The 25281-nt window shown below is 45.5% G+C and overlaps 1 protein-coding gene across 5 annotated transcripts in view; it reads right to left on the bottom strand.

Annotated features, from left to right (window-relative positions):
• rps6kc1 (ribosomal protein S6 kinase C1) overlaps positions 1 to 25281 on the bottom strand; it is a 163714-nt gene that overhangs the window by 26004 nt on the left and 112429 nt on the right. For 4 of the 5 annotated variants that reach the window (XM_033025324.1, XM_033025329.1, XM_033025325.1 and 1 more), the window contains 3 exons: positions 24968 to 25100; positions 11702 to 13453; positions 11326 to 11415 (listed from right to left, as the gene is read on the bottom strand). In XM_033025324.1, coding sequence (XP_032881215.1) covers positions 11326 to 11415; positions 11702 to 13453; positions 24968 to 25100 — 1975 coding nt within the window. Of the gene's footprint in view, positions 1 to 11300; positions 11416 to 11701; positions 13454 to 24967; positions 25101 to 25281 lie in introns of all 5 variants that reach the window. The other variant, XM_033025328.1, reaches the window with a different exon arrangement.

Here is a 25281-nt window from a genome sequence, read left to right as displayed (position 1 = left end):
GCGTGAGCTCCGTTCCGCTATAGATCCTATAGCGGAACGGAGCTGTAGAATGTTTGTTCAGCAGAACTTATGAGGAGTAGATTCAGCGCGTGAGGAGTCGCTGCCCCAAGATCTGTAGAACAAAGAAGCTATAGTGGAACAAAGCTGTAGAATCTTTGTTCTGCAGAACTTTCTCGATCTTTCTGTGCCTTTAATCCACAGCAGCGGGGGGGGGGGGGGGGGGGGGGGGGGGGGGGCCTGGAGGCAGGTGGGCCTGGATTGATGGGCATGTGGGCATTGTGATGTCAGCAGCTGGCAAGCGGCGTTTATATTTTTTAAATTGAATTTTATTCAAAATCTGGGGAAATAATTGACCAAGGAGTGGATTTCTGAATTCATGTTAAATCCCTACCGAAATTGTAAAAATCTCCGCGTTTTTGCGTCTGGTTTTCGAGGAGATGCGTTTCACATGCAAAATAACACACACACACATCCACACACACAGTTTGGATGGCTAGATGGATAGATAGATAAATGGTTGGCCAGGCCACGGGAAGGATACAACCAACTTACTGAGTGATATGTTAGATGAGTGGGCAAAAAGGTTGACAATTGGAATATGACATGGGAAAACACAAAGATTTCACTTTGCAAGGAAACGATAGAGAATTATTTCAATGGAGAAAAATTACAGTGGGAATCATGGTGTTCTTGCGCATGAACCACAAAGCTTGCACAGAAGTACAACAGATAATCGGAAAGGCTAACGCAATGATGGCCCTTATTTCAAGGGGCTTGGAGTTATTAATTTTCTGTTTTACTATACATGGCACTCGTGAGATAACATCGGAATACTGCAAATAATTTTGTCCCCCTATTTATTGAATGACATTTCATTGAAGGTGGTTCACACAAGGTTCACTCGGACACTCCTGACTATTGAGGAGCTGACCTACAAGGAAAGGTTAAACAGTTCAATACTCCACTCAATGTTGTTTAGAAGAATAAGATGTGAAATTAGTGAAACACTCAGGATTATTCGGGGAATGAACAAGATAAATCCTGAGAATGCTTCCTCTCAAAGTTGAGTCCAGGACCAGAGGGCATGGTCTCTGAATAAGGGGAGCCTATTTACAAATGAGATTATGGAGAATTTCTTCTCTCGAAGGATTGTGTAACTTTGCAACTCTTTGCCACAGGGAGCTATGGGACCGGAAACGTTGTGTTTATTTCAGATTGAGATAGATAGATTTCCGATCAATAACTGAATCAAGGATTATGAGGAAAGAGTGAAAGTTGCCTTGAGAAATGTTGGATCAGCATGAATGGGGAAGCATGCTCAAGAAATTGAAAGGCTACTCTTGTTCCTATTTCTAACAAATGCATTGTGTCCAAATTACTGTCAGTGCAGCCACTCCAAAATTATTTTAGAAACCATTTTATGTCAGTAAGCCTCCGTAATGTTGAAACAGAGTGGATCTTACAAGACAACAATTGCATTCAATACAGTAAGCAAGAGTAGTGAAGGTAAAAGGGTGGTGATAATATAAAAGTCAACTAAAATGAAAATAACAAAAAAATAGTGCAACTGATAATAAGTCTTACTAATAATACAGAGCAAACAAAATATTTCTGTGAATGTGAGTGCTTGCTATATAACTAGAAAACATATGGAGACCAAACCAAGGTCAAGTGGTCAGAGACGCTTTTAATTCTAATTATCAGAGTATATGCTGAACGATTCATGAATGCATTGATATAAAGCGGTCATGTTTCCAGGTTTTATTTGGTTTATCATTTGAATTCAAAGAATACAATGAAACTATAAACAGATTAAATTATTTTAAAAGCATGATTAATTATTTTAACAATGTGAGGAAAACACTCCTACAAATACTAAATTTAATTCTGCTAACAGTTATTCTAAAAGCATTGCTGAGCGACAAAAATGTATTTGATATATTAAATTTATTTTTCTCCTCAATACCATTAAGACAAATCAAAATCAAAATCAAAACCACAGATGCTGGAAACCTGGAAAAAAAACAAGTGGAAGCACTCAGCAAATCAGACACCATTTTTGGAGTGAGAATTCAAATAATATTTCATGCACGCAAACTGGCAAACCGTTTGTCACTCCATGATTTTGTTTGAATTTTAGAAAATGACAAGCATTTTCCACTTTTGCACCTTAAAATATTAAATATAAAACCATGTATCTTTTCCTCAAACATGGTATAATTGTATAAAATGATATACAATTATTTGTATATCATATATATAAACAAATAAATTTACAATATATACAATATACAAATAAATAATCCAAGAAGGCTTCCCTGTAATTTTGTCCCAACTAGTATAATATACACAAATAATATGTATATATCATTTATACAATAAATATACATATCTATATAGTTATTTAATTATAATTTATAAATTATGCTGAAACACTTCCTAAGAGCTGAAACTCTTCCTAATTTTTGTACGTTGATATCAGATTTGATTTTATAATTTATCCAAATACATATTCCTATAAAATAAAGGGAATGCATCCATTAAGGTAAATACTTTCTTATAATCTCACAAATAAAAGTTAGTTTATTATTGTTAATGTGCAATAAGCAATTTGAGAAATGCTACAAATGTTGAAATGATTCAGGTTACATAGTAATATACAAGAAACATTACAAGCTAAAGGAGGGAGGAAAAGATAATTCCTCAAAAAAATAATGTGCTTGTTTTATGCCAGTTGTATAGCAATTAAGTTTACAGCCCTGCACCTACGAAGATATGCATAAAAATACAAAGATACCTCATGAAATCAAAAGGTGGGGAAATTGCACATTTTCTGACAGAAAGTTATCAAATGCGTTTCCCTGCACTCTCTCACAAACCTGAAGCTTTTTACGCACCTTGATATGCCTCCAATGTTTCCCTTTAATTTTGTCCTAACAACTAGTATAAGCCTTCCACACATCCTTTATGTTTTCTTCCATAAGGGCCTGTCCCACGTGGCCGTCATTTGCGCGCCATCTACGCGACCTGTCGCGTGTGGGTAGCAAGGGACGGGCGCATGTAATGGCGTGAAGGAGTGTGGAGTTGCGCGCGGCATCGCGCAGCGCTCCAGGATTTCGTTCCGCACAAAAAATTTCTTGCGCCACCGGCCTGTCGGGTAAATGATGGCCAAGTGGGACACCCTGGCGCGGCGCAACGTCTCACCTCCTACAGCAGCAGAAGCAGGCAAGCGATCGCCAAGCTCGGCCTGGGGCTCACGGCCGTTGCGGATCCGGATCTGCCCCCACTCCTTCTCCCAGAGCGGGGCCAAGCCGATTGGAGATAGACACAAAATGCAGGAGTAACTCAGCGGGACCGGCAGCATCTCTGGAGAGAAGCAATGGGTGACGTTTCGGGTCGAGACCCTTCTTCAGACTGAAGAAGAGTCTCGACCGGAAACATCATTCATTCCTTCTCTCCAGGGATGCTGCCGGACCCGCTGAGTTACTCCTGCATTTTGTGTCTATCTTCAAATGACGTCACGCGCTCCAGACGGCTGTGGGGACGCATGATGACGCGCGCGACCGTCGCGCATCAGATACCGCTCCACACTCCACACTCCTTCACGCTATTACATGCGCCCGTCCCTCGCTACCGGCCTGTCGCGTAAATGACGGCCAAGTGGGACTGGCCCTTTACAATCTAATTTGCCCAAAGACACATTGTGTCATTTCAAAATAGTATCCATGGACCAGCTCAACTCACTGAATAGTTCCCCTCCTAGTTCCGCTTAACCAATAACAGTCACACATAACCTAATTCTTCTCTTGTTCTATATTTCTCACAGTTGTGTCATTGTTCAAATCCAAGATCCACCAACTCTCTTGCAGCAACTTACAGCTCCAGGGTGTTTTTTTAGTATGTTTTAAAGTATGTTTTTTGTGTTTCTATGTGTGTTTTGTGTGGGGGGGGTGTGGGGGGGGCAAGGGGGAAACCGTTTCGGTCGCCTCCTCCATGGAGGCGACTTTTTCCAGGTATCTTTTCCTCAAACATGGTATAATTGTATAAAATTATATACAATTATTTGTATATCATATATATAAACAAATAAATTTACAATATATACAATATACAAATAAATAATCCAAGAAGGCTTCCCTGTAATTTTGTCCCAACAACTAGTATAATATACACAAATAATATGTATATATCATTTATACAATATACATATCTATATAGTTATTTAATTATAATTTATAAATTATGCTGAAACACTTCCTAAGAGCTGAAACTCTTCCTAATTTTTGTACGTTGATATCAGGTTTGATTTTATAATTTATCCAAATACATATTCCTATAAAATAAAGGGAATGCATCCATTAAGGTAAATACTTTCTTATAATCTCACAAATAAAAGTTAGTTTATTATTGTTAATGTGCAATAAGCAATTTGAGAAATGCTACAAATGTTGAAATGATTCAGGTTACATAGTAATATACAAGAAACATTACAAGCTAAAGGAGGGAGGAAAAGAGAATTCCTCAAAAAAATAATGTGCTTGTTTTATGCCAGTTGTATAGCAATTAAGTTTACAGCCCTGCACCTACGAAGATATGCATAAAAATACAAAAATACAAAGGTGGGGAAATTGCACATTTTCTGACAGAAAGTTATCAAATGCGTTTCCCTGCACTCTCTCACAAACCTGAGGCTTTTTACGCACCTTGATATGCCTCCAATGTTTCCCTTTAATTTTGTCCTAACAACTAGTATAAGCCTTCCACACATCCTTTATGTTTTCTTCCGTAAGGGCCTGTCCCACTTGGCCGTCATTTGCGCGCCATCTACGCGACCTGTCGCGTGTGGGTAGCAAGGGACGGGCGCATGTAATGGCGTGAAGGAGTGTGGAGTTGCACGTGGCATCGCGCAGCGCTCCAGGATTTCGTTCCGCACCAAAAAATTCTTGCGCCACCGGCCTGTCGGGTAAATGATGGCCAAGTGGGACACCCTGGCACGGCGCAACGTCTCACCTCCTACAGCAGCAGAAGCAGGCAAGCGATCGCCGAGCTCGGCCTGGGGCTCACGGCCGTTGCGGATCCGGATCTGCCCCCACTCCTTCTCCCAGAGCGGGGCCAAGACGATTGGAGATAGACACAAAATGCAGGAGTAACTCAGCGGGACCGGCAGCATCTCTGGAGAGAAGCAATGGGTGACGTTTCGGGTCGAGACCCTTCTTCAGACTGAAGAAGAGTCTCGACCGGAAACATCATTCATTCCTTCTCTCCAGGGATGCTGCCGGTCCCGGAGTTACTCCTGCATTTTGTGTCTATCTTCAAATGACGTCACGCGCTGCAGACGGCTGTGGGGACGCATGATGACGCGCGCGACCGTCGCGCATCAGATACCGCTCCACACTCCACACTCCTTCACGCTATTACATGCGCCCGTCCCTCGCTACCGGCCTGTCGCGTAAATGACGGCCAAGTGGGACTAGCCCTTTACAATCTAATTTGCCCAAAGACACATTGTGTCATTTCAAAATAGTATCCATGGACCAGCTCAACTCACTGAATAGTTCCCCTCCTAGTTCCGCTTAACCAATAACAGTCACACATAACCTAATTCTTCTCTTGTTCTATATTTCTCCCAGTTGTGTCATTGTTCAAATCCAAGATCCACCAACTCTCTTGCAGCAACTTACAGCTCCAGGGTGTTTTTTTAATATGTTTTAAAGTATGTTTTTTGTGTTTCTATGTGTGTTTTGTGTGGGGGTGGTGTGGGGGGGGCAAGGGGGAAACCGTTTCGGTCGCCTCCTCCATGGAGAGGCGACTTTTTCCAGGTTCGCCTCCCCCGTGGCCTAACAACGAGGATCGGGCGGCCTTTCCCGGAGACGCGCCCGGGGATTCAGCGGCGGGCGCAGCGGGGACTCTCGGCGTGGAGTGAGCGAGCCCTCGCTGGGGCTTGCCGGAGGGGAGCGCTCCGTTTCGCTGGGCCGCGGCAGCCGACAGACTGAGCTCCAGCTGGCGCGGCGTCTACAGCCCGGGATCCCTCATGGGGGACCCGGTAGAAGAAGCTTCCACCGCTGGCCCGCAGCCAACTTCTACCGCGGACCCTGCGTGGACTTACCATCGCCCCTGGAGGGGAGCTTCGACCGCCGGCCCTGCAGTCTGCGGTGCTTCTGGCTGCGGCGGGGACTTTAAATCTTCGACCGCCGGCCTGCGGCCTACACCATCCTGAAGCCGCGGTCTCCGGTGGGGAAGAGCCGACTATGGACTGGCTCTAGACTCTGGTCCCGACCACGGGGGGAAATGGAGGAGGACTGGACAATTTTTGTGCCTTCCACCACAGTGATGAATGCTGTGGTGGATGTTTGTGTTAAATTTTTATTATGTATTGTGTGTTCTTTCTCATTGTATCGCTGCTGACATATTCATTTCACTTGCACTTTATGTGCAATGTGACGAATAAACCCGTATTGTATTATATTGTTGTATTGTTCCCGCCCACCTTTGAATGCTCTTCACACGCTACCACCAGCTGGCACCTGTATTGACTGCCTGCAAGCAACACCACTGCAAATATAGACACAAGAAGCTGGAGTAACTCAGCGAGACAGGCAGCAACTTTGGAGGAAAGGAATGGGTGACGTTTCAAGTCGAGATCCTTCTTCAAACTGTCTGAAGTAGTCTGAAGAAGGGTTTCAACCCGAAATGTCTCCCATTCCTTCTCTCCATTGAGTTACTCCAGCTTTCTATGTCTAACGAAGGTAGACAAAATTGCTGGAGAAACTCAGCGGATGCGGCAGCATCTATGGAGCGAAGGAAATAGGCAACATTTCGGGCCGAAACCCAGTCTGATGCAGGGTGGGGGGGGGGGGGGGGGGGGGGGGCGGGAAGAAGAAAGGAAGAGGAGGAGCCAGAGGGCTGAGAAGGGGCGGAGACAGCAAGGGCTACTGGAAATTGGAGAAGTCAATGTTCAGGCCACCGGGATGCAGACTGCCCAAGCGGAATATGAGGTGCTGCTCCTCCAGTTTCCGGTGGTGCTCACTCTGGCCATGGAGGAGGCCCAGGACAGAAAGGTCGGATTCGGAATGGGAGGGGGAGTTGAAGTGCTGAGCCGCAGGGTGATCAGGTTGGTTAATGCGGACCGAGCCGAGGTGTTCGGCGAAACGATCGGCAAGCCTACGCTTGGTCCCACCGATGTAGATCAGCTGACATCTAGAGCTGCGGATGCAATAGATGAGGTTGGAGGAGGTGCAGGTAAACCTCTGTCGCACCTGGAACGACTGCTTGGGTCCTTGAATGGAGTCGAGGGGGGAGGTAAAGCGACACGTGTAGTATCTCTTGCTGTTGCATGGGAAAGTGCCCGGGGAGGGGGTGGTGCGGGTGGGAAGGTAAGAATTGACCAGTGAGTTACGGAGGGAGCGGTCTTTGCGGAAAGCAGACAGGGGGGGAGATGGGAAGATGTGGCCAGTGGTGGGGTCACGTTGGAGGTGGCGAAAATGACGGAGGACTATTTGTTGTACGTGACGGCTAGTGGGGTGAAAGGTGAGGACTAGGGGGACTCTGCCCTTGTTACGAGTGGGGGGATGGGGAGAGAGAGCTGTGTTGCAGGGTATTGAAGAGACCCTGGTGAGAGCCTCATCTATTGTAGGGGAGGGGAACCCCCGTTCCTGAAGAATGAGGACATTTCCGATGCCCTGGTGTGGAACACCTCATCCTGGGAGCAGATGCGGCGTAGACGGAGGAATTGGGAGTAGGGGATGGAGTTCTTCCAGGAATCAGGGTGGGAAGAAGTCTATGTCTATCGTCGTTTAAACCAGCATCTGCAGTTCCTCCCTTTGCACCACTGCTAATATGCTCTTTTAAATGTCGTACCTATGGGTTCATTCCAAAAGCACATGAAAATAATTAAAAGAACGACTTACGTCATTTCTTTCTATGTTCTGGTATTGGGCGGCTTCTGCAGTCCGTCTGTCTTTTTTTTTGTCCCGTTGAGTGCGGTTTGTAGTGGGGTTTTTTTTATTGTTTTTAACTGCGCATGTGTGGGGCAGACTTTAAAATCTCTTCCCTGTACGGGGGACCTGACCTTTTCCCTGTCGGGTCTTCGTTGTCGATGGAGCGGCCTCCAGCCGGAACGACCTTGGGCTCCAGTCGCGGAGCCTGCGGACTCCATCGTGGAGCTGGCCGAGTTCGGAACGGGAGGAGCTGTGGTGGCGCGCGGCTGCGACTCGACTTCGGAGCTTCGGAGGCTCCAGGCGCAGGTCAAGTGGACGGTGACATCGAGAGCTCGCGGGTCCCTGGTGGGAGACCGCTTTTCAGAGCTCCTGCAATGGCAACTTCTCCCGCCTGAATAGCGGGGTTGAAAATGACCTGGAGCGGGGCCTTACATCGCCCGGCGCGGCTTAAACGGTCATGGGACTTGCTAGCGCCCGCCGGGGGCTCCAACATCAAGACTCGGAGCGCGGCCTTGCATCGCCCGGCGCGGCCTTAATGGCCACGGGACTTACCATCCTTACGGAGTGCAGGGGAGAGACAAGACTTTGCCTTCCATCACAGTGAGGAGGAGATTCACTGTGATGGATGTTTCTGTAAATTGTGTTGTGTCTTGGTTCTTTTCTTGTTGTATGACTGCAGAAACCAAATTTTGTTTGAACTTCATGTGAGGTTCAAATGACAATAAACGCTATTGTATTATTGTATTGTATATGGGCTGATAGATATCAGTTTTATTTATGATGTATTTATGTTGTCTATGAAATGTGCCAAAATTGATTTTAAAATAGTCTGGGGGAAAAAATATGGATATACTTTGATGGAAACAATGCAGCTAACATTAAACACTGCTGGCTGGCTCAAAAGCTGACAGGATTGGGTTGTCATTCCTAATCTGCAGCCCTCACTTATTTTGCACTCCGACATCCCATGTCAGGAATTTTGTGGAAAAGTCAGAGGATGGGATTAGGAAGGAGGGATAGATCAGCCACGAATGAATGGCGTAGACTTGGCGTAGAGTGGCCGAATGGCCTAATTCTGCTGCTATTACCTTATGACCTATTGTTTGGCCTGATATTCTCAAATATAGAGCCCGTCACAGGTTTCCTGGAAGTCAATGTTCACTACATTCATTTCATTTTCTTATCTCCTCAAAATGTCTCTGTTGTTGGGTAAACAACAGCGAGGGCTAATAATTGGTAAATAGGGATGCGGAGAGTGCTAATGTGGTGACAGGAAACACAGACAAAACCTAACAGGAATTTCATTGCTTATGCGTGCACCATTACTGCAACAGAAATTTGGATCTACAGTTAATTAGACTTGTGGATAATCATCTCATTCTCTTTGCCACCTAATTAAGTCTTTCTGAGTTCCATTCTGTAATTAGGACCTCGTTTTATTGTTAATCAAGTCTATGTGTAAAATCTTGTCATCTGACAATATAAAAAATGTACCATAGTCGCACTTGACCAGTCAGTTTTGGCTGGCCTCCTGTCCGTTACTTCCAATCGACCGTTACTTCAAACACCATCTCCGCCTTTTGCTAGTCAAAAAATGTGTTTTTTTCTTTTCCAAAGTCTCTGTCTGCTTACAATACAAGTATTTTCTCTTCAACTACAGATATCTAGCTTCATTTTAATTAACGTTTCCATAACTATAGTTACTTATCTCCATTACAGCTCCAGGATGAAACTGATGAGAGATTTTTGAAAAGATCACCAGGAGGAGAGAAAGAATCATATAGCATGGAAACACCACCGGGTGGCGCCAGCAATGGCTGCCTCGCCAACAATGGCTGCCTCGCCAACAGTCTGTCTCATCCATTCCTTCTTTGTTGTCTAGTATGTGTCGAATGTATGTTTTAGTGTTCATTTGCTTGTTTTATGTGGGGGGGAAACATTTTTAAATTTCTTACCTCGACAGAGATGCAATTTTTTCCGTATCGTATCACCGTCCGCACTGCGGCCTAACATTGTGGAGTTGGACACCGATTTTGGGAGCTTCAACCGCGGGAGACTGCGGACTTACCATTGCGGAGCTCGCGATGCCTGTCGGGGATCGATCTTGGAGCTCCAACCGTAGGAGCCTGCGGACCTTAACATCATGGCGCTCGCGGTCTCTGGTTAGAGACCGATTTTGGGAGCTCCAAGCCGCAGGAGCTTCGATCGCCCCGACATGGGGGCTTCGACCGCCAGCTGCGGGAGCTTCGATCGCCCCGACTGCGGATGGTTCGAAGAAGATTGGACTTTATTGCCTTCCATCACAGTGAGGAATGTGTGGAATCCACGGTGGTGGATGTTTATGTTAACTTTTATGTAGTTGTGTGGCTTGTTGCTTTTTTTCAGTATGGTTGTATGGTAAATCGAATATCACTGTACCTTAACTGGTACACGTGACAATAAAAGACCTTGAACCTTGAACAGGCCCTTCGGCCCAAGTTGCCCACGCCAACCAACATGAAACACTAGTCTCACCAACCCGCGCTTGGCCCATATCCCCCTAAACCTATCTAGCCCATGTCCATGTCCAAATATCTCATAAATGTTATGATGGTACTGGACGTTGTCTATATGGAGTTTAAGAAGACTTTTGTTAAGGTTCCGCTTGGTAGGCTAGTCTGGAAGGTTAGATCGCATGGATACCAAGGTGAGCGATTGGATTCAATTGGATTCAATATTGGATTGGAGGAAGGAATTAAAGTGTAATTGTGGAGGGGACAAAATGTGTAGGAAGGAACTACAGATGATGGTTTAAACCGAAGATAGACACAAAATGCTGGAGTAATTCAGGGGGACAGGCAGCATCTCTGGAATGAGTGATGTTTCGGGTAGAGACCCTTCTTCAGAGGGGGGTGTTTTTTTTTGATTAGAGGCCTGTGACCAGTGGAGCTGCCATATGAAGCTCAAAAGGCAGATACAATCACACATTTTAAAAGACATTTGGACAGATATATGGATAAGAAGGGCTTACTGCGATCTGGGCCTAATGCAGGCAAATGAGCCTCGCCCAATATGTTAACTTGCTCGGCATAGACAGGTGTGGTGAGAGGGGCTTGTTTCTGTACTGCACAGCTCTATCACTCAATGACTCTTTACTTGTTGCTACTTTATTTTCAGGGAAACTATAAGTACACAAAGTTATTTTAATATGAAATTTCCATTCAATATAAATTTACATAAGTAAATGCTTTTTAAAAAATTATAAATTCAACCCATGTCATACTTTTTAATTACAAAAAAATGCTTTGCATACCAAATGGACTACACACATAAAGAAAGGTATGTGGTTAGCATAATACACAGAAGACAAGGAGAACAACGTACTTTATATGCAACTAAGTGTTCTAACCTGGGGCGCAGTACATTTTCTCTATGGCACTGCTGTCATAGGAATCGACAACCTCACTCCATCTGCTAAAATATGTTAGTTGAATGTGTCCTAAAAACAAAATGACACGAGAAATCAAAACATTTTTTTCCTACATTTTCTGCAGAAGTGAACCGTAATTATTCTTTTGTGGCTAAAAAACAGTATCATTAAGAATAATGGCATCATTAAGCACTAGAAGCTATTACTGTGGGTGAATTCACTGCACTGGAATTGAAGCTTCAGACAGGAAATGAAGATACTAATTATAGGATAAAACGCCTACTCATTTAATTGGAGGCAAGTAAGCAACAGAGAAAGATATTAGGGGAAAAATGCATTTGCAAAAGTTCCTGACCTTTATCATCCAGCAAGATGTTGTTTGGGTTCAAATCATGGCATACGATTCCTTCTCGATGAAGTGCATCAAGGGCGCCAACCATCTCTGCTGCCCAATGCTGAATACAACTCTCTGGAATACGAGCATTGGAAGCTCGCACTAAACTTTCTTCCAGCTCTTTAAACATGTGTGAGACTAACTTATTGCCATTTTCCCTGGTGACAATAAGTCTTTCCGCTGCAGTCTTTTCACTTGTGAACTCTGAGGCACAGTCCTGTCTTCCTTGATCACAGGTGCCCAGGTGTTCTCCAAATGCTCGCTCTTCATCTGAATCTTCATTCTTGTCTGCAATTTCTTTCATTGTTCGTGCAAGTTCTTTGTGATCAGAATAATCTTCGCCTGAAACAGTTTGATAATGACTAATTGGATCACTTAATTGAGGTATAGGGCTTGCATTTTGAATGCTGTGTGTCAAGTCTAAAGTGCTACAAGATTCAACACTGACAAATGACAAAGTATTTTCAGTTTTGGTGATGGGCAGCATGGAATTAAATTCTGCTTCTTTCTCAACATGCTTGCTGGTACCGAGCTGTTCATTGAGATCAACATCCTTTCTATTCTCAGAAGGTTCCAACTGATGCCCAAATACTTTATTTATGTTTCCATCACTAGAGGAGTCTTCACCTTGTAAAGTCAGTCCCTGTGTCCCTTGAGAATTCGTGCATTGATCGATATTGTAATTAATTTGTAAGACGTCAGGTTTCTCATATAGCCTATTCTCTGAATTATCAGTGTTGGTCACGCTGCATTTATCAGGAAAGAACTCTCCAGCTGCCTCACCATCCTGCGATACACCTGGTAAATTCACTAACAAATCAGGTCTACCCTCCTCACAGCTGCTTGTATCTCCACCTGCTGCATCCTGGAAGGAAATAACTGGTACAGAATCATTGGAGGATTCCCTGCTGTAGTCATCTGGAGCTAAAATGGCAGTGGAGTCCAGTTTAATGTCACTTGCATCAAAGTTACTCGTATTATCTGTTTCAGGTACCAGATTAAAATTCAGTGCAGACTCAACTTTTTCAGGTTTGAGTTTATCTCCCAGTTCAAGGCTGGCCAATTCGTTTGTACTATCCTTGCTATCAATTCTGAAAAATTCCATTGGGCTATTTTTAGACAGATTTAGTGAATCCGAGGCCTTTGCAGGGCTAAAAGCATCTGGGTGAATATCTTCGGTGAAAAATCGAAGCTCTTGGATTGTGGTAGGGGAACAAAGACTGTCATTACTGAGAAGGGAATGTGATCTTTTGGTCATTCCTGTGTCGGCAGAACTGCCAGGTGCATCTTCACAGACTGTTGGAAAAGTTTCAGACGATAGACTGTCAGGCTCTTTTTTTTCTTGTTCATATTCATGGCACAATGTAAGATAGCTACTGGTGCATTCTTCATCATCTGCTTCAGAATCTGACGAGGGTGATCCTAACAGTTCATGTGAGCTGTCCTGAGTATCTTCATCTGGTGCACTGCTGTCATCTTGTGAACTTGAAGTCAGATTGTTATTCATAGGCTGGTCCTGAAGCACATTTCCAAGATCGCTTGCCCCAGAGCCAACACTACTACCCAAGCCTTCAGTGTTCAATTGGTCCACAGTAAAGTCATCGTGCACAGCAAGTGTTCTGGAGCCACGTTCGTCTGGACCAGATGATTTAAAGCTTTCATCATCAGACATTTTCTGGAGGAACTTGCAAACGTATGACCACAGTTTACCCCCTGAGGTAACAAAAAAAAAAAAAATTATTAACAATTTAAATTTAAAAAAAAAAATCTAGTCTAATTATACAAATGCTCTTTTGTTGTGATTTGCTATGCTTAAATTGGATCCGTACTTTCTTATTTATACCACTCAAACAAAATATCAACATGGTACTGATCCAGACATTTTGCAGTATCATCTGGATAAACGCAAGTAATATAATATTTTATTAACTGGCGTGAATGCCAATTTCATGCAATAACTTCCGGGCAAAATCATATTATTGGAAAGAGCATGAGGAATCAGGCAGCCATTTAGACAGCAGAATGTTTCACTGGGGTTGTGGGTGGGAAAGATGTTTTACAGCTGCAGACTGATCAACTTTTTCAACAAAAGACAGGATTAAGCATCCAGCATCCACACGTATATCTACGTAAAAGAAAACAATCCTTCAAAAATAACACTTTTACTGATCCTTTATTAATGACCAAGAAATCCAACATTAAAAACTCTTTTAGAAATATTGTGTCTTGCCTCCACCACAATACATTGAAGGGACTTGGTTCTCAGAAATATTCCGAAGAATCATGGGTTCACACAAATCAACATCATTACCAATGAAATCTAAGTGCAAGCAATGTTCTTACTTTAATCCTGTTAATGTACCTAAAATATTTTGTTATGGAAAGCCTATTATTATCTGCTTCACTAAGGCACTAAAATTATGCTGAGCATCTGCACAAATAACAGCAGCCCACATGAGCATCTAGGGCCATTATCATGTTCAATTGATCGTGTTTACTGTGCCAGATTGGAATGCAGGTATAAGCTGGCAGCCTTTACTTAATACTCCTCTAAGTGCTCGAATTGTAATGATTTAATTGCTACTTTAAACCCAAGTGCACATCACAGCTTCCAGCATATCAAACAGTGCCTTTGTAATAAGGTTTTACTAAAACTAAAGATGTCATTCCAAATGTCCAGGTCCTCATGCAAAGTGCTTATAATATTAGGTAGGTTTATCAGAGGAGACATTAGGAGGCGCCATTTCTTTTCTAAATTGCATTTATTCCTTCCAAGCCTTTCTGACAATGTGGTTCTCGTTGGAAAACAGAACAGCAGGCCATCCTGGGCTGAGATAGACACAAGGTGCCGGAGTAACTTAGCGGGACAGGCAGCATCTCCGTATAGAAGGATTACAAGATAGAAGAACTCCCCGGCAGTCTTTTCAGGCGAAGCAGAGGTTCACTTGCATCTCCTCCAACCTCATCTACTTTCTGTCCCGGGACTACTCCAATGTTAGAGAGAGGCCCGGTGCAAATTGGAGGAACAGCACCTCATATTTTGACCCAGCGGTAAGTATATTGATTTCTCCAACTTCAAGTAACCTATGCTTTCCCTCTCTCTCCAACACTCCTCCTTCCTAGTTCACTGACCAGTCTGACTGTCTCCCTGACAATTGTATCTCTGTATGCTTCGCTGACACCTTCTCCTAGTTAACAATGATCTATTCTACATTTTCCTTGATCTTTATCCCCTCTGATGTCTCGTTTTCACAATTATGTGCCTCCCTCTCCCCTGACTCTCAGTCTGAAGAAGGATCTCCACCTGAAACATCACCAATTCCTTCTATCCAGAGATGCAGCTCCTTCATCTATCTACACATCTTGGGTTAAGCATGGTCCCGGGCACCATCAGCAAGATGCCGTACCTATCACCAGCCAAAAGGGATGGTTCTTGCTGGAAAAGTAACAGGATGCACTTCAAATCGTCCAGCTTGTCCAGAGTCGTGTTGTAGAGCAGAGGGATCTAGGAGTGCAGGTATCTAGTTCCTTGCAAGTGGCGTCATGGACAGATAGGGTGGTCAAGAAGGTTTTTGATACATTGGCCTTCGTCAGTCAGAGTACTGAGTATAGACGTTAGGATGTTATGTTATAGTTGTACACGTGTTGTTGAGGCCGCATTTGGAATATTGTGTTCAGTTTGGTCACCCTGCTATAGGAAAGATATTAAGAGGAGGTGAGTGCAGAGCAGATTTATGAGGATGTTGCCAGGACTTAAGGGCCTGAAGTATAAGGAGAGGTTGGGCAGGCTAGGACTCTCTTCCTTGGAACACAGGAGGATGAGGAGTGATCTTATAAAAAATGCATACTATCATGAGGGGAATAGATAGATGAAATGCACAGAGTCTTTTACCCAGAGTAGGGGAATCAAGAACAAGGGGACATAGGTTTAAGGTTAGAGGGGAAGATTTAATAGTAACGTGAGAGGTAACTTTTTCACACACACAGGCTGATAAGTATATGGAACGAGCTGGCAGTGGAGGTAGACAGGGCAGTTATTATAACAACATTTAAAAGGCATTTAGACAGGTACATGGATAGGAAAGGTTTGGCATAGAACTGGCATAGATAAAGTAAGCAGTACAAACATTTTTTTTCCCAGGCTGGAAATGTCCAACACTAGAGGGCATACCTATAAGGTTAAAGTGGGAGAGTTTAATGGGGATGTGCGGGCAAGTTATTTTTGCACAGTGGGGGGCCTGGATACATTGCCAGGGATGGTGGCGGACGCAGATACGTTAGTGGTGTTTGAGGGGCTTTCAGATAGGCACATGAAAGCGCATGGAACAGAGGCATACAGACCATGTACAGTCAATGAGATCAGTTTAAATTGGCGCCATGTTTGGCACAAACACTGTGGGCCGAAGGGCCCGTTTCAGTGCTGCACTGTTCCATGTCTATAGGGGTATGGGCCAAATGCAGGTAATTAAGACTTCATAAGGGCATCGGCAAAACACGGGGAGGTGGGACTAGTGTAGATGGGTAATCTTGGTTAGTGTGGGTAAGTTGAGCCAAGGGGGCCTATTTCCATGCTGTATGACTCTGGTTAAGAGATATAAGCACGATACTTTCAATTTACACCACTTCAGCACCGAACTTCATGTCCCACCGAACTTATTTCCACATACCTCAACTTCATCCTATCCCCCCTGGTCAAATCCCTCCCCACCTATGTCCAAGACACCTCACACGTTCTTTGTCTCCTCCTTGACTTCCGTTTTCCAGGCCCCCACCCTCATGTTCACCATGGATGTCCAGTCACTCTACACCTCCATCCCCCACCAGGAGGGTCTTAAAGCCCTCCATTTCTTCCTCAACCGCAGAACCAACCAATCCATGTCTACTAATACTCTCCTCCGCCCAGCGGAGCTGGTCCTTACCCTCAACTTCCCATTTCTTTTAAATCCAAGGCGTAGCTATGGGCATGCGCATGGGCCCCAGCTATGCCCGCCTCTATGTAGGGTACGTCGAACAATCCTTGTTCGAGGCGTACCGTGGCCCTATCCCCGAACTCTACCTCCGCTACATTGACGACTGCATTGGTGCTACCTCCTGCACCCATGCAGAACTCACTGACTTCATCCATTTCACCACTAACTTCCAACCGGCAATCAAATTCACCTGGATCATTTCCGACATCTCCCTGCCATTTCCAGACCTCACCATCTCCATCCCAGGTAACAGACTACTGACCGACATCTACTACAAAACCCACTGGCTCCCATGACTATCTGGACTATACTTCTTCCCACCCTGCTTCCTGTAAGGACTCTATCCCCTACTCCCAATTCCTCCGTCTACGCCGCATCTGCTCCCAGGATGAGGTGTTCCAGACCAGGGCATCGGAGATGTCCTTATTCTTTCCGGAACGGGGGTTCCCTTCTTCTATTATAGATGAGGCTCTCACCAGGGTCTCCTGTATATCCCACAGCTCCACTCTCACTCCCCATCCCCCCACTCGTAACAAGGACAGAGTCCCCCTTGTCCTCCCCTTCCACCCCACCAGCCATCGCATACAACATATAATCCTCCGATATTTTCGCCACCTCCAACGGGATCCCACCACTGGCCACATCTTCCCAACCCCCACCGCTTCCCAACCCCCATCCGCAGAGATCGCACCCTCCGTAACTCCTTGGTCAATTCGTCCCTTCCCACCCAAAGCATCCCCTCCCCGGATACTTTCCCTTGCAACCACAGGAAATGCTCCACTTGTCGCTTTACCTCCCCCCTCAACTCCATCCAAGGACCCAAGCAGTCTTTCCAGGTGAGGCAGAGGTTCACCTGCACCTCCTCCAACCTCATCTACTGCATCTACTGTTCCAGGTGTCAACTGCTCTACATCGGTGAGACCAAGCATAGGTTTGGCGATCGCTTCGCCCAACACCTCCGCTCAGTTCGCAATAACCAACCTGATCCCCCGGTGGCTCAGCACTTCATATTTCGCTTGGGTAGTTTACACCCCGGGGTATGAGCATTGACTTCTCCAATTTCAGGTAGTCCTTGCTTTCTCCCTCCTTCCCCTCCTCTTCCCAGCTCTCCCACCGCCTACTGTCTCCACCTCTTCCTTTCTTTTTCCCTCCCCCCCCCCCCCTCCGACATCAATCTGAAGAAGGGTCTCGACACAAAATGTCGCCTATTCCTTCTCTCCATAGATGCTGCCTCACCCGCTGAGTTTCTCCAGCATTTTTCTCTACCTTCAGCACTTGTGATTGTTTTTATTAATTAATTGATTTTTAAAATGCTTGAGTTTTAACAACATATTTCTTCAGATAGTAAATTGTTCTTGGAGATTTAAAATATGACATCATTGTTATTAGTTTTCCTTTGCCTATTTCGTCCCCTCCTTTTCATTTTCATTTTCATTCACCTTCATCTCTATCATCTGTAATTGTTTATCTCATTAGTCTAGGAGATGGTCACACCTTAACTGAGTCCCTGGTGACTTGTTGCCTGTGCTGTTCCATTATCAGCATCAAATCCCAACAAGAGACATCCCCCTACACTTTAAACTTTAGAGATACAGCACAGAAACAGGCCCTTCGGCCCACCCAGTCAGTGCCGACCAGTGATCACCCTGTACACTAGCATTATCCTACATTCTAGGCACAATTTACAATTTTACCAAAGAAAATTAACCCACAAACCTGTAAGTCTTTGGAGTGTGGGAGGAAACCGGAACACCTGGAGAAAACCCACGTGGTCACAGGAAGAACGTACAAACTCCATACAGATAACAGTCATAGTCAGGATGGAACCCAGGTCTCTGGTGCTGTAAGGCAGTAACTTTACCACTATGCCACTGTGCCATCCTGCTCCTTGGCTTTCCTGATCCACCGCACTCCCCTTACCACTCCCAACTCCAAAGGTCCTACCCTGCTTGCCGAGTGGTCCCCCTCAGTTCTTTCAATGTTGGGTTCAGGAATAGCTACTTCCCCTCAGCCATCAGGCTATTAAACCTGGCTCGGACAAAACTCTGATTATTAGCAACCACTTTCTGTTATTTGCACTACCAGTTTATTTATTCATGTGTGTATATATTTATATCATGGTATATGGACACATTTATCTGTTTTCTAGTAAATGCCTACTATTTTCTGTGTGCATAAGCAAAGCAAGAATTTCATTGTCCTATACAGGGACACATGACAATAAACTCACTTGAACTTGAACTTGAACTTGTACCTCACTGCAAGATGCCGGGCAATAAATTGGAGCAAGAGCTAAGAAGTTTTGCAATGCTCAATTTATTTCCTGATTATTGCCCCATTTTTATTAAATTTACTCATTTAATACATTTATTCTTGATAAGAAAGCTAATTGAAATGGAGTTCAAGTAATCTTAATAAACTTAAACAGATTGTTTATGCTAAGTAACAATTGCTAAAGGCATAGACTTGGATGTCGGTAAACACAGTTGCGTTTACATGAGCACTACTATTAAAATTTGCACGTGAATAATAGATTGGGAAAACACCAGACACATGCTCCAACAAAGGTTGCAATAGAGGCAAGAAGACAAAATGAGACGGGTAATAAACTTCATCAAAAGTTAGGTGGACGACTTCTCTAAATATAAGATTGTGCTGTGAAAGTGAGTCACAGTGATTTGAATGCCCTGCAGTGTTGAAGCAGCAAGCCACAAAAAAAGTCAGAACTAAAATATTGTATGTTATGGGGAATGGCAATGATCAGTGGTACTTACAGTGCCCTCCATAATGTTTGGGACAAAGACCCGCCATTTATTTATTTGCCTTTGTGCTCCACAATTTGAGATTTGTAATATAAAAAAATCACATGTGGTTAAGGGCACATTGTCAGCTTTTAATAAAGACCATTTTAATACATTTTAGTTTCACCATGTAGAAATTACAGCTGTGTTTATAGATAGTCCCCCCATTTCAGGGCACCATAATGTTTGGGACACATGACTTCACAGGTCATTGTAATTGCTCAGGTGTGTTTAATTGCCTCCTTAATGCAGGTATAGGAGCGCTCTCAGCACCTAGTCTTTCCTCCAGTCTTTCCATCACCTTTGGAAACTTTTATTGCTGTTTATCAACATGAGGACCAAAGTTGTGCTAATGAAAGTCAAAGAAGCCATTATGAGACTGAGAAAATAGAATTAAACTGTTAGCGACATCAGCCAAACCTTACTGTAGGCTTACCAAAATCAACAGTTTGGAACATCATTAAGAAGAAAGAGCGCACTGTGGAGCTTACTGATCGCAAAGTGACTGGCAAACCAAGGAAGAGAAATACAAAAATACAGAGGCTACACTGCAAGATGCAAACCACTGGTTATCCGCAAAAATAGGATGGTCAAGTTACAGTTTGCCAAGAAGTACTTAAAAAAGCAACCACAGTTCTGGAAAAAGGTCTTGTGGACAGATGAGACGAAGATTAACTTATATCAGAGTGATGGCAAGAGCAAAGTATGGAGGAGAGAAGGAACTGCCCAAGATCCAAAGCATACCACCTCATCTGTGAAACACGGTGGTGGGCGTGTTATGGCCTGGGCATGTATGGCTGCTGACGGTACTGGCTCACTTATCTTCTTTGATGATACATTTGCTGATGGTAGTAGCATAATGAATTCTGAAGTGTATAGACACTATCAGCTCAAGTTCAAACAAATACCTCAAATTCTACAGCAAGATATGGGAGGGGTAGTTGAGGCCAGTTCATTGGCTATATTTAAGAGGGAGTTAGATGTGGCCCTTGTGGCTAAAGGGATCAGGGGGTATGGAGAGAAGGCAGGTACAGTATACTGAGTTGGATGATCAGCCATGATCATATTGAATGGCGGTGCAGGCTCAAAGGGCCGAATGGCCTACTCCTGCACCTATTTTCTATGTTTCTATGTCTAAGACAATGATCCCAAACATACTGCTAAAGCAATAAAAGGAGTTTTTCAAAGCTAATAAATGGTCAATTCTCGTGGCTGTCAATCACCCGATCTGCAAAGGATATGCAACAAAAATACTAAACATGACTACTTTCATTTACATGACATTGCTGTGTCCCAAACATTATAGTGCATTGAAATGGGGGACTATGTACAAACACTGCTGTAATTTCTACATGGTGAAACCAAAATGTATAAAAATGGTCTTTATTAAAATCTGACAATGTGCACTTTAACCACATGTGAGTTTTCCTCTTACAAATCTCAAATTGTGGCAGAGGCAAATAATTAAATGATGGGTCTTTGTCCCAAACGTTATGGAGGTCACTGTATTTGGAATGCAACGGTTAAAGTTGCACATTTAATAATAAATAGACCGTGGGACCGGTTGGGTCCCAGTCACATGGGAGGCCTGGTCCCCCAACACAACCCATTCCCCAACGCAATATTCCACCACTCACCCATAGCCCCTAACTTCGCAGGCACGGCTCATTTCCCCTCATCCCCATACACTCCCTCCCCCTCTTCTTTATGTGTGGGAGGGGAGATGGGGAGGTGTGGAGGGAAGTGGGGTGTGTGACGGGGGGGAGGGGGGGGGGGTAGGAGGGAAGGAGGGGTGTATGTGTGGACAGGGAGATATACGAGGGGGGAGAGGGTGGTGTGGGGGGGGGATGTGTATGTGGGTGGGAGGGGGAGGAGGGATATGGGAGGGGGAGGAGGGATATGTGGGGGAGGGTATGTGTGGGCGGTGGTTGTGTGGGGGGGTGTGTGTGGGCTGGGGATTGTGGGGGAAGCGGTGTATGGGTGGGGGAGGGGTGTGTGGGGGCAAGGCGGTTGTGGGGGCGGGGGGGGAATTGCGCGGGCGGGGAGGTTGCGGGGGCGGGGGGGAATGTGGGGCGGGGGAATGTGGGCGGGGGAATGTGGGCGGGGGAATGTGGGGCGGGGGAATGTGGGGCGGGGGAATGTGGGCGGGGGAATGTGGGGCGGGGGAATGTGGGGCGGGGGGTTGTGGTGGGGGGGTGCTGTGGGGGAGTTGTGGGGAAGTTGTGAGGGAGAGGGGTGTGTGGGTGGGGGGGGGGAGAGGAGAGTGAGCTCAGAGAAAACACAGGGAAGAGCCATGGGGGAGAGGGGGGGTATCACGGTAGATGGGGGGAGGAGCCAGTGAAGAGGACCAGAGGGGTAGTGTCTGGAATTGGCGGTGCGATGGGGACTCACAGCGGGCACTGGTCACTGGTCGTTCTCCGCCGGGATCAGAGTCTCTGCTTTCTGTTTGGCAACTTCGGCAACTTCTCTGACTCCGGCTGGGCTGGGTGTCCGTCTCTGGGCTGGGCTGGGTGTCCGACTCTGGGCTGGGCTGGGTGTCCGACTCTGGGCTGGGCTGGGTCTCCGACTCTGGGCTGGGCTGGGTGTCCGACTCTGGGCTGGGCTGGGTGTCCGACTCTGGGCTGGGCTGGGTGTCCGACTCTGGGCTGGGCTGGGTCTCCGACTCTGGGCTGGGCTGGGTGTCCGACTCTGGGCTGGGCTGGGTCTCCGACTCTGGGCTGGGCTGGGTCTCCGACTCTGGGCTGGGCTGGGTCTCCGACTCTGGGCTGGGCTGGGTGTCCGACTCTGGGCTGGGCTGGGTCTCCGACTCTGGGCTGGGCTGGGTCTCCGACTCTGGGCTGGGCTGGGTCTCCGACTCTGGGCTGGGCTGGGTGTCCGTCTCTGGGCTGGGCTGGGTCTCCGACTCTGGGCTGGGCTGGGTCTCCGACTCTGGGCTGGGCTGGGTCTCCGACTCTGGGCTGGGCTGGGTCTCCGACTCTGGGCTGGGCTGGGTGTCCGACTCTGGGCTGGGCTGGGTCTCCGACTGGGCTGGGCTGGGTGTCCGACTCTGGGCTGGGCTGGGTCTCCGACTCTGGGCTGGACTGGGTGTCCGACTCTGGGCTGGGCTGGGTCTCCGACTCTGGGCTGGACTGACCAGGGTCTCCGACGCTGAGCTGCTTCGGGACCCTCCGAAAATTCGGTTGGAAAACTCCGCCGGCCATCCTCAGCTCCAGTAAAGATGCGATGGCGCAGGAAGGGGCGGACTGACCCGGTGAGCGACAGGGAAAGAGACTAATCCGCGCGGCGCTGAACGGCAGAAGAGATCGATCTGCACACGCGTGGTTTTTAAGATTTTTTTAAAACCTCGCTAACTTTTACCACATTCAACTGATCGGAACGAAACTAGGTGCACTCGCAGCACAGGAGAACAGTAAGTGAAATGGCGAAAATCGTAGCACTATCGTAAACCGGTTTTGCGCAAATAGAAAGACTGCACAAACCTGAAGATAACAAGTTCAGAGTTTTAGTTATGTATAAGATAGATAGTAATGCAACCTTACAAACCAATGTTCCAGTACATAACGTTATTGCATTTCATGAGGGAGTATTTTGTGTGGCATCCACAAACAATCAGTGGATAATTCCGAGTAAACACATGGCATCCAATCTGTGATAGCAGAAAATTTAAATAAAATGAAGACTCTTCAATTATAAGGTGCATTAGCTGAGCATAGTTATGATCTTTCCTAGTGACAGTAAAGTTCTCACAGTATTTAGCCTTGCTGAACCAGTCATATGTTGCTGAATAAACAAACAGAGCAGGAACAGAGCCATCTTGTCCCTGATAGAACTTATAGTGGGTTTTTTTGAAGAGGTCACCAAGAGGGCTGATGAGGGGATGGGCAGAGGACACTGTATTTGTGGAATTTAGCAAGGACTGACAAAGTCCTGCATGGTAGACAAACCTGGAAGATTAGATCAAATGGAATCCAAGCAGGAAAGATATACCAGGATGTTGCCAGGACTAGAGGGTGTGAGCTATAGGGAGAGGTTGAGTAGGCTGGGTCTCTATTCCATGGGGTGTAGGAGGATGAGGGGAGATCTTATAGATGTGTACAAAATCATGAGAGGAATAGATCGGATCTTTTACCCAGAGTAGGGGAATCGAGGACCAGAGAACATAGGTTCAAGGTGAAGGGAAAAAGATTTAATAGGAATCCGAGGGGTCACTTTTTTACATGGAGGGTGGTGGGTGTATGGAACAAGCTGCCAGAGGAGGTAGTTGAGGCTGGGAATATCCCATCATTTAAGAAACAGTTGGACAGGTACATGGATAGGACAGGGTTGGAGGGTTATGGACCAAGCTCAGGCAAGTGAGACTAGGGTAGCTGGGACATTGTTGGCCGGTGTGGGCGAGTTGGGCCGAAGGGCCTGTTTCCACACTGTATCACTCTATGACTTTAAGCAGAGCTAGCCAACTGGCTACTAAATTATCCTAGAAGGAGACAAAGAGTGGTGTGAAAGCCAGTGACCAGTGTAGTGCCGTAGGGGTCAGTGTTGGGTGCACTGTTGTTTGTTATCTACATTAGAGTTTAAATGACAATGTAGTTAACATTGTTAGTAGATTTGCAGCTGGTGGTGCAGTTGACAGTGAGGAAGAATATCCAAGTTTACAACAGGATCTAGATCAGTTGGGAAGCTGAGCCAAGAAATGGCAAATGGAATTTAACTATGACAAGTGCGAGGTTTTGTACTTTGATATTTCAAACCAAGTCAGGACATACACTGTAAATGGTAACGCCTTGGAGAGTGTAGCAGAATAGAGAGTTCTGGAAATATGGGAGCATGATTCCCTAAAAGTAGTGACTCAGGTAGGCAATGTAGTAAAGAAGATCTTGAGCATGCTTGCTATCATTGGGAAGGGTATGGAGTACAAAAGAAGGGACATCATGATGCAGCTGTACAAGGTGTTGGTGAGACCACACTTGGGAGTACCATATAGTTCCGGTCATCCAGGAATGGGAAGGATGTCACTAAGATGGAAAAGGTGCAAAAGAGATTCACCAGGATGTTACCTGGGCTTGAGATAGGTTTCTCTCTCTACAGATGCTACCTGTCCTGCTGAAGATTTAAAGCATTTTCTGCTTTTATTTCAGATTTCCAGCATCTGAAGTTTTTTTTTTGATTTTCACAGAGCATGTCGCTTTTAAAAGAAAATAGAAAACACATCTGCTGGAAGATGTTACGCAGCAGATAATGCCATCTGATAATGACGGATTCTGGGAAAATATCAGACATGCCAGGCTGAATCACAAGAGGCACTAATCAACCTGCCAATGTTTAGTAGCGTGACCTGGCATTTCTAGGCATGAACAACTCAGCAGCGTCATTTCATAACAAATACACCAGTTTGAATGATAAAGTCAAAAACGAGTTAGCAAATGATCATGAGGAATGAATCAAAGCTCAATACCGACCTTCTGCATGCTGCAGCAAAAGAAAGATGGTGTCTTCAGAAACTATTTGCTTCTTCAGTTGTACCATGTTAGGCACACTGTGGGGAATGATGGTTTTTTTGTTCCTGTTGCCCTCGCTGCTTTTCCTTAGACTCTGACGGAGAACAGAAAGGTCAATTAAACCTCTACTGCATTTGATCATCCTGTGCTCTGCATTTATGCACTACTCGAATCTATCTGTGCTATTCCGTGCTGTTGGAAAACCAGTTAGTCCCCTTTGCCTTCCCTTCAGTGCCGCAAGCTTTCTGACTTATGGCAACTGGCTCCAACACACA

This window comes from Amblyraja radiata, chromosome 8 (assembly GCF_010909765.2).
Source record: "Amblyraja radiata isolate CabotCenter1 chromosome 8, sAmbRad1.1.pri, whole genome shotgun sequence".
In the NCBI taxonomy this organism is placed as follows: domain Eukaryota; kingdom Metazoa; phylum Chordata; class Chondrichthyes; order Rajiformes; family Rajidae; genus Amblyraja; species Amblyraja radiata.
The sequence above is the reverse complement of the archived record's forward strand: the minus strand, read 5'-3'. Positions and strand labels throughout refer to the sequence as shown.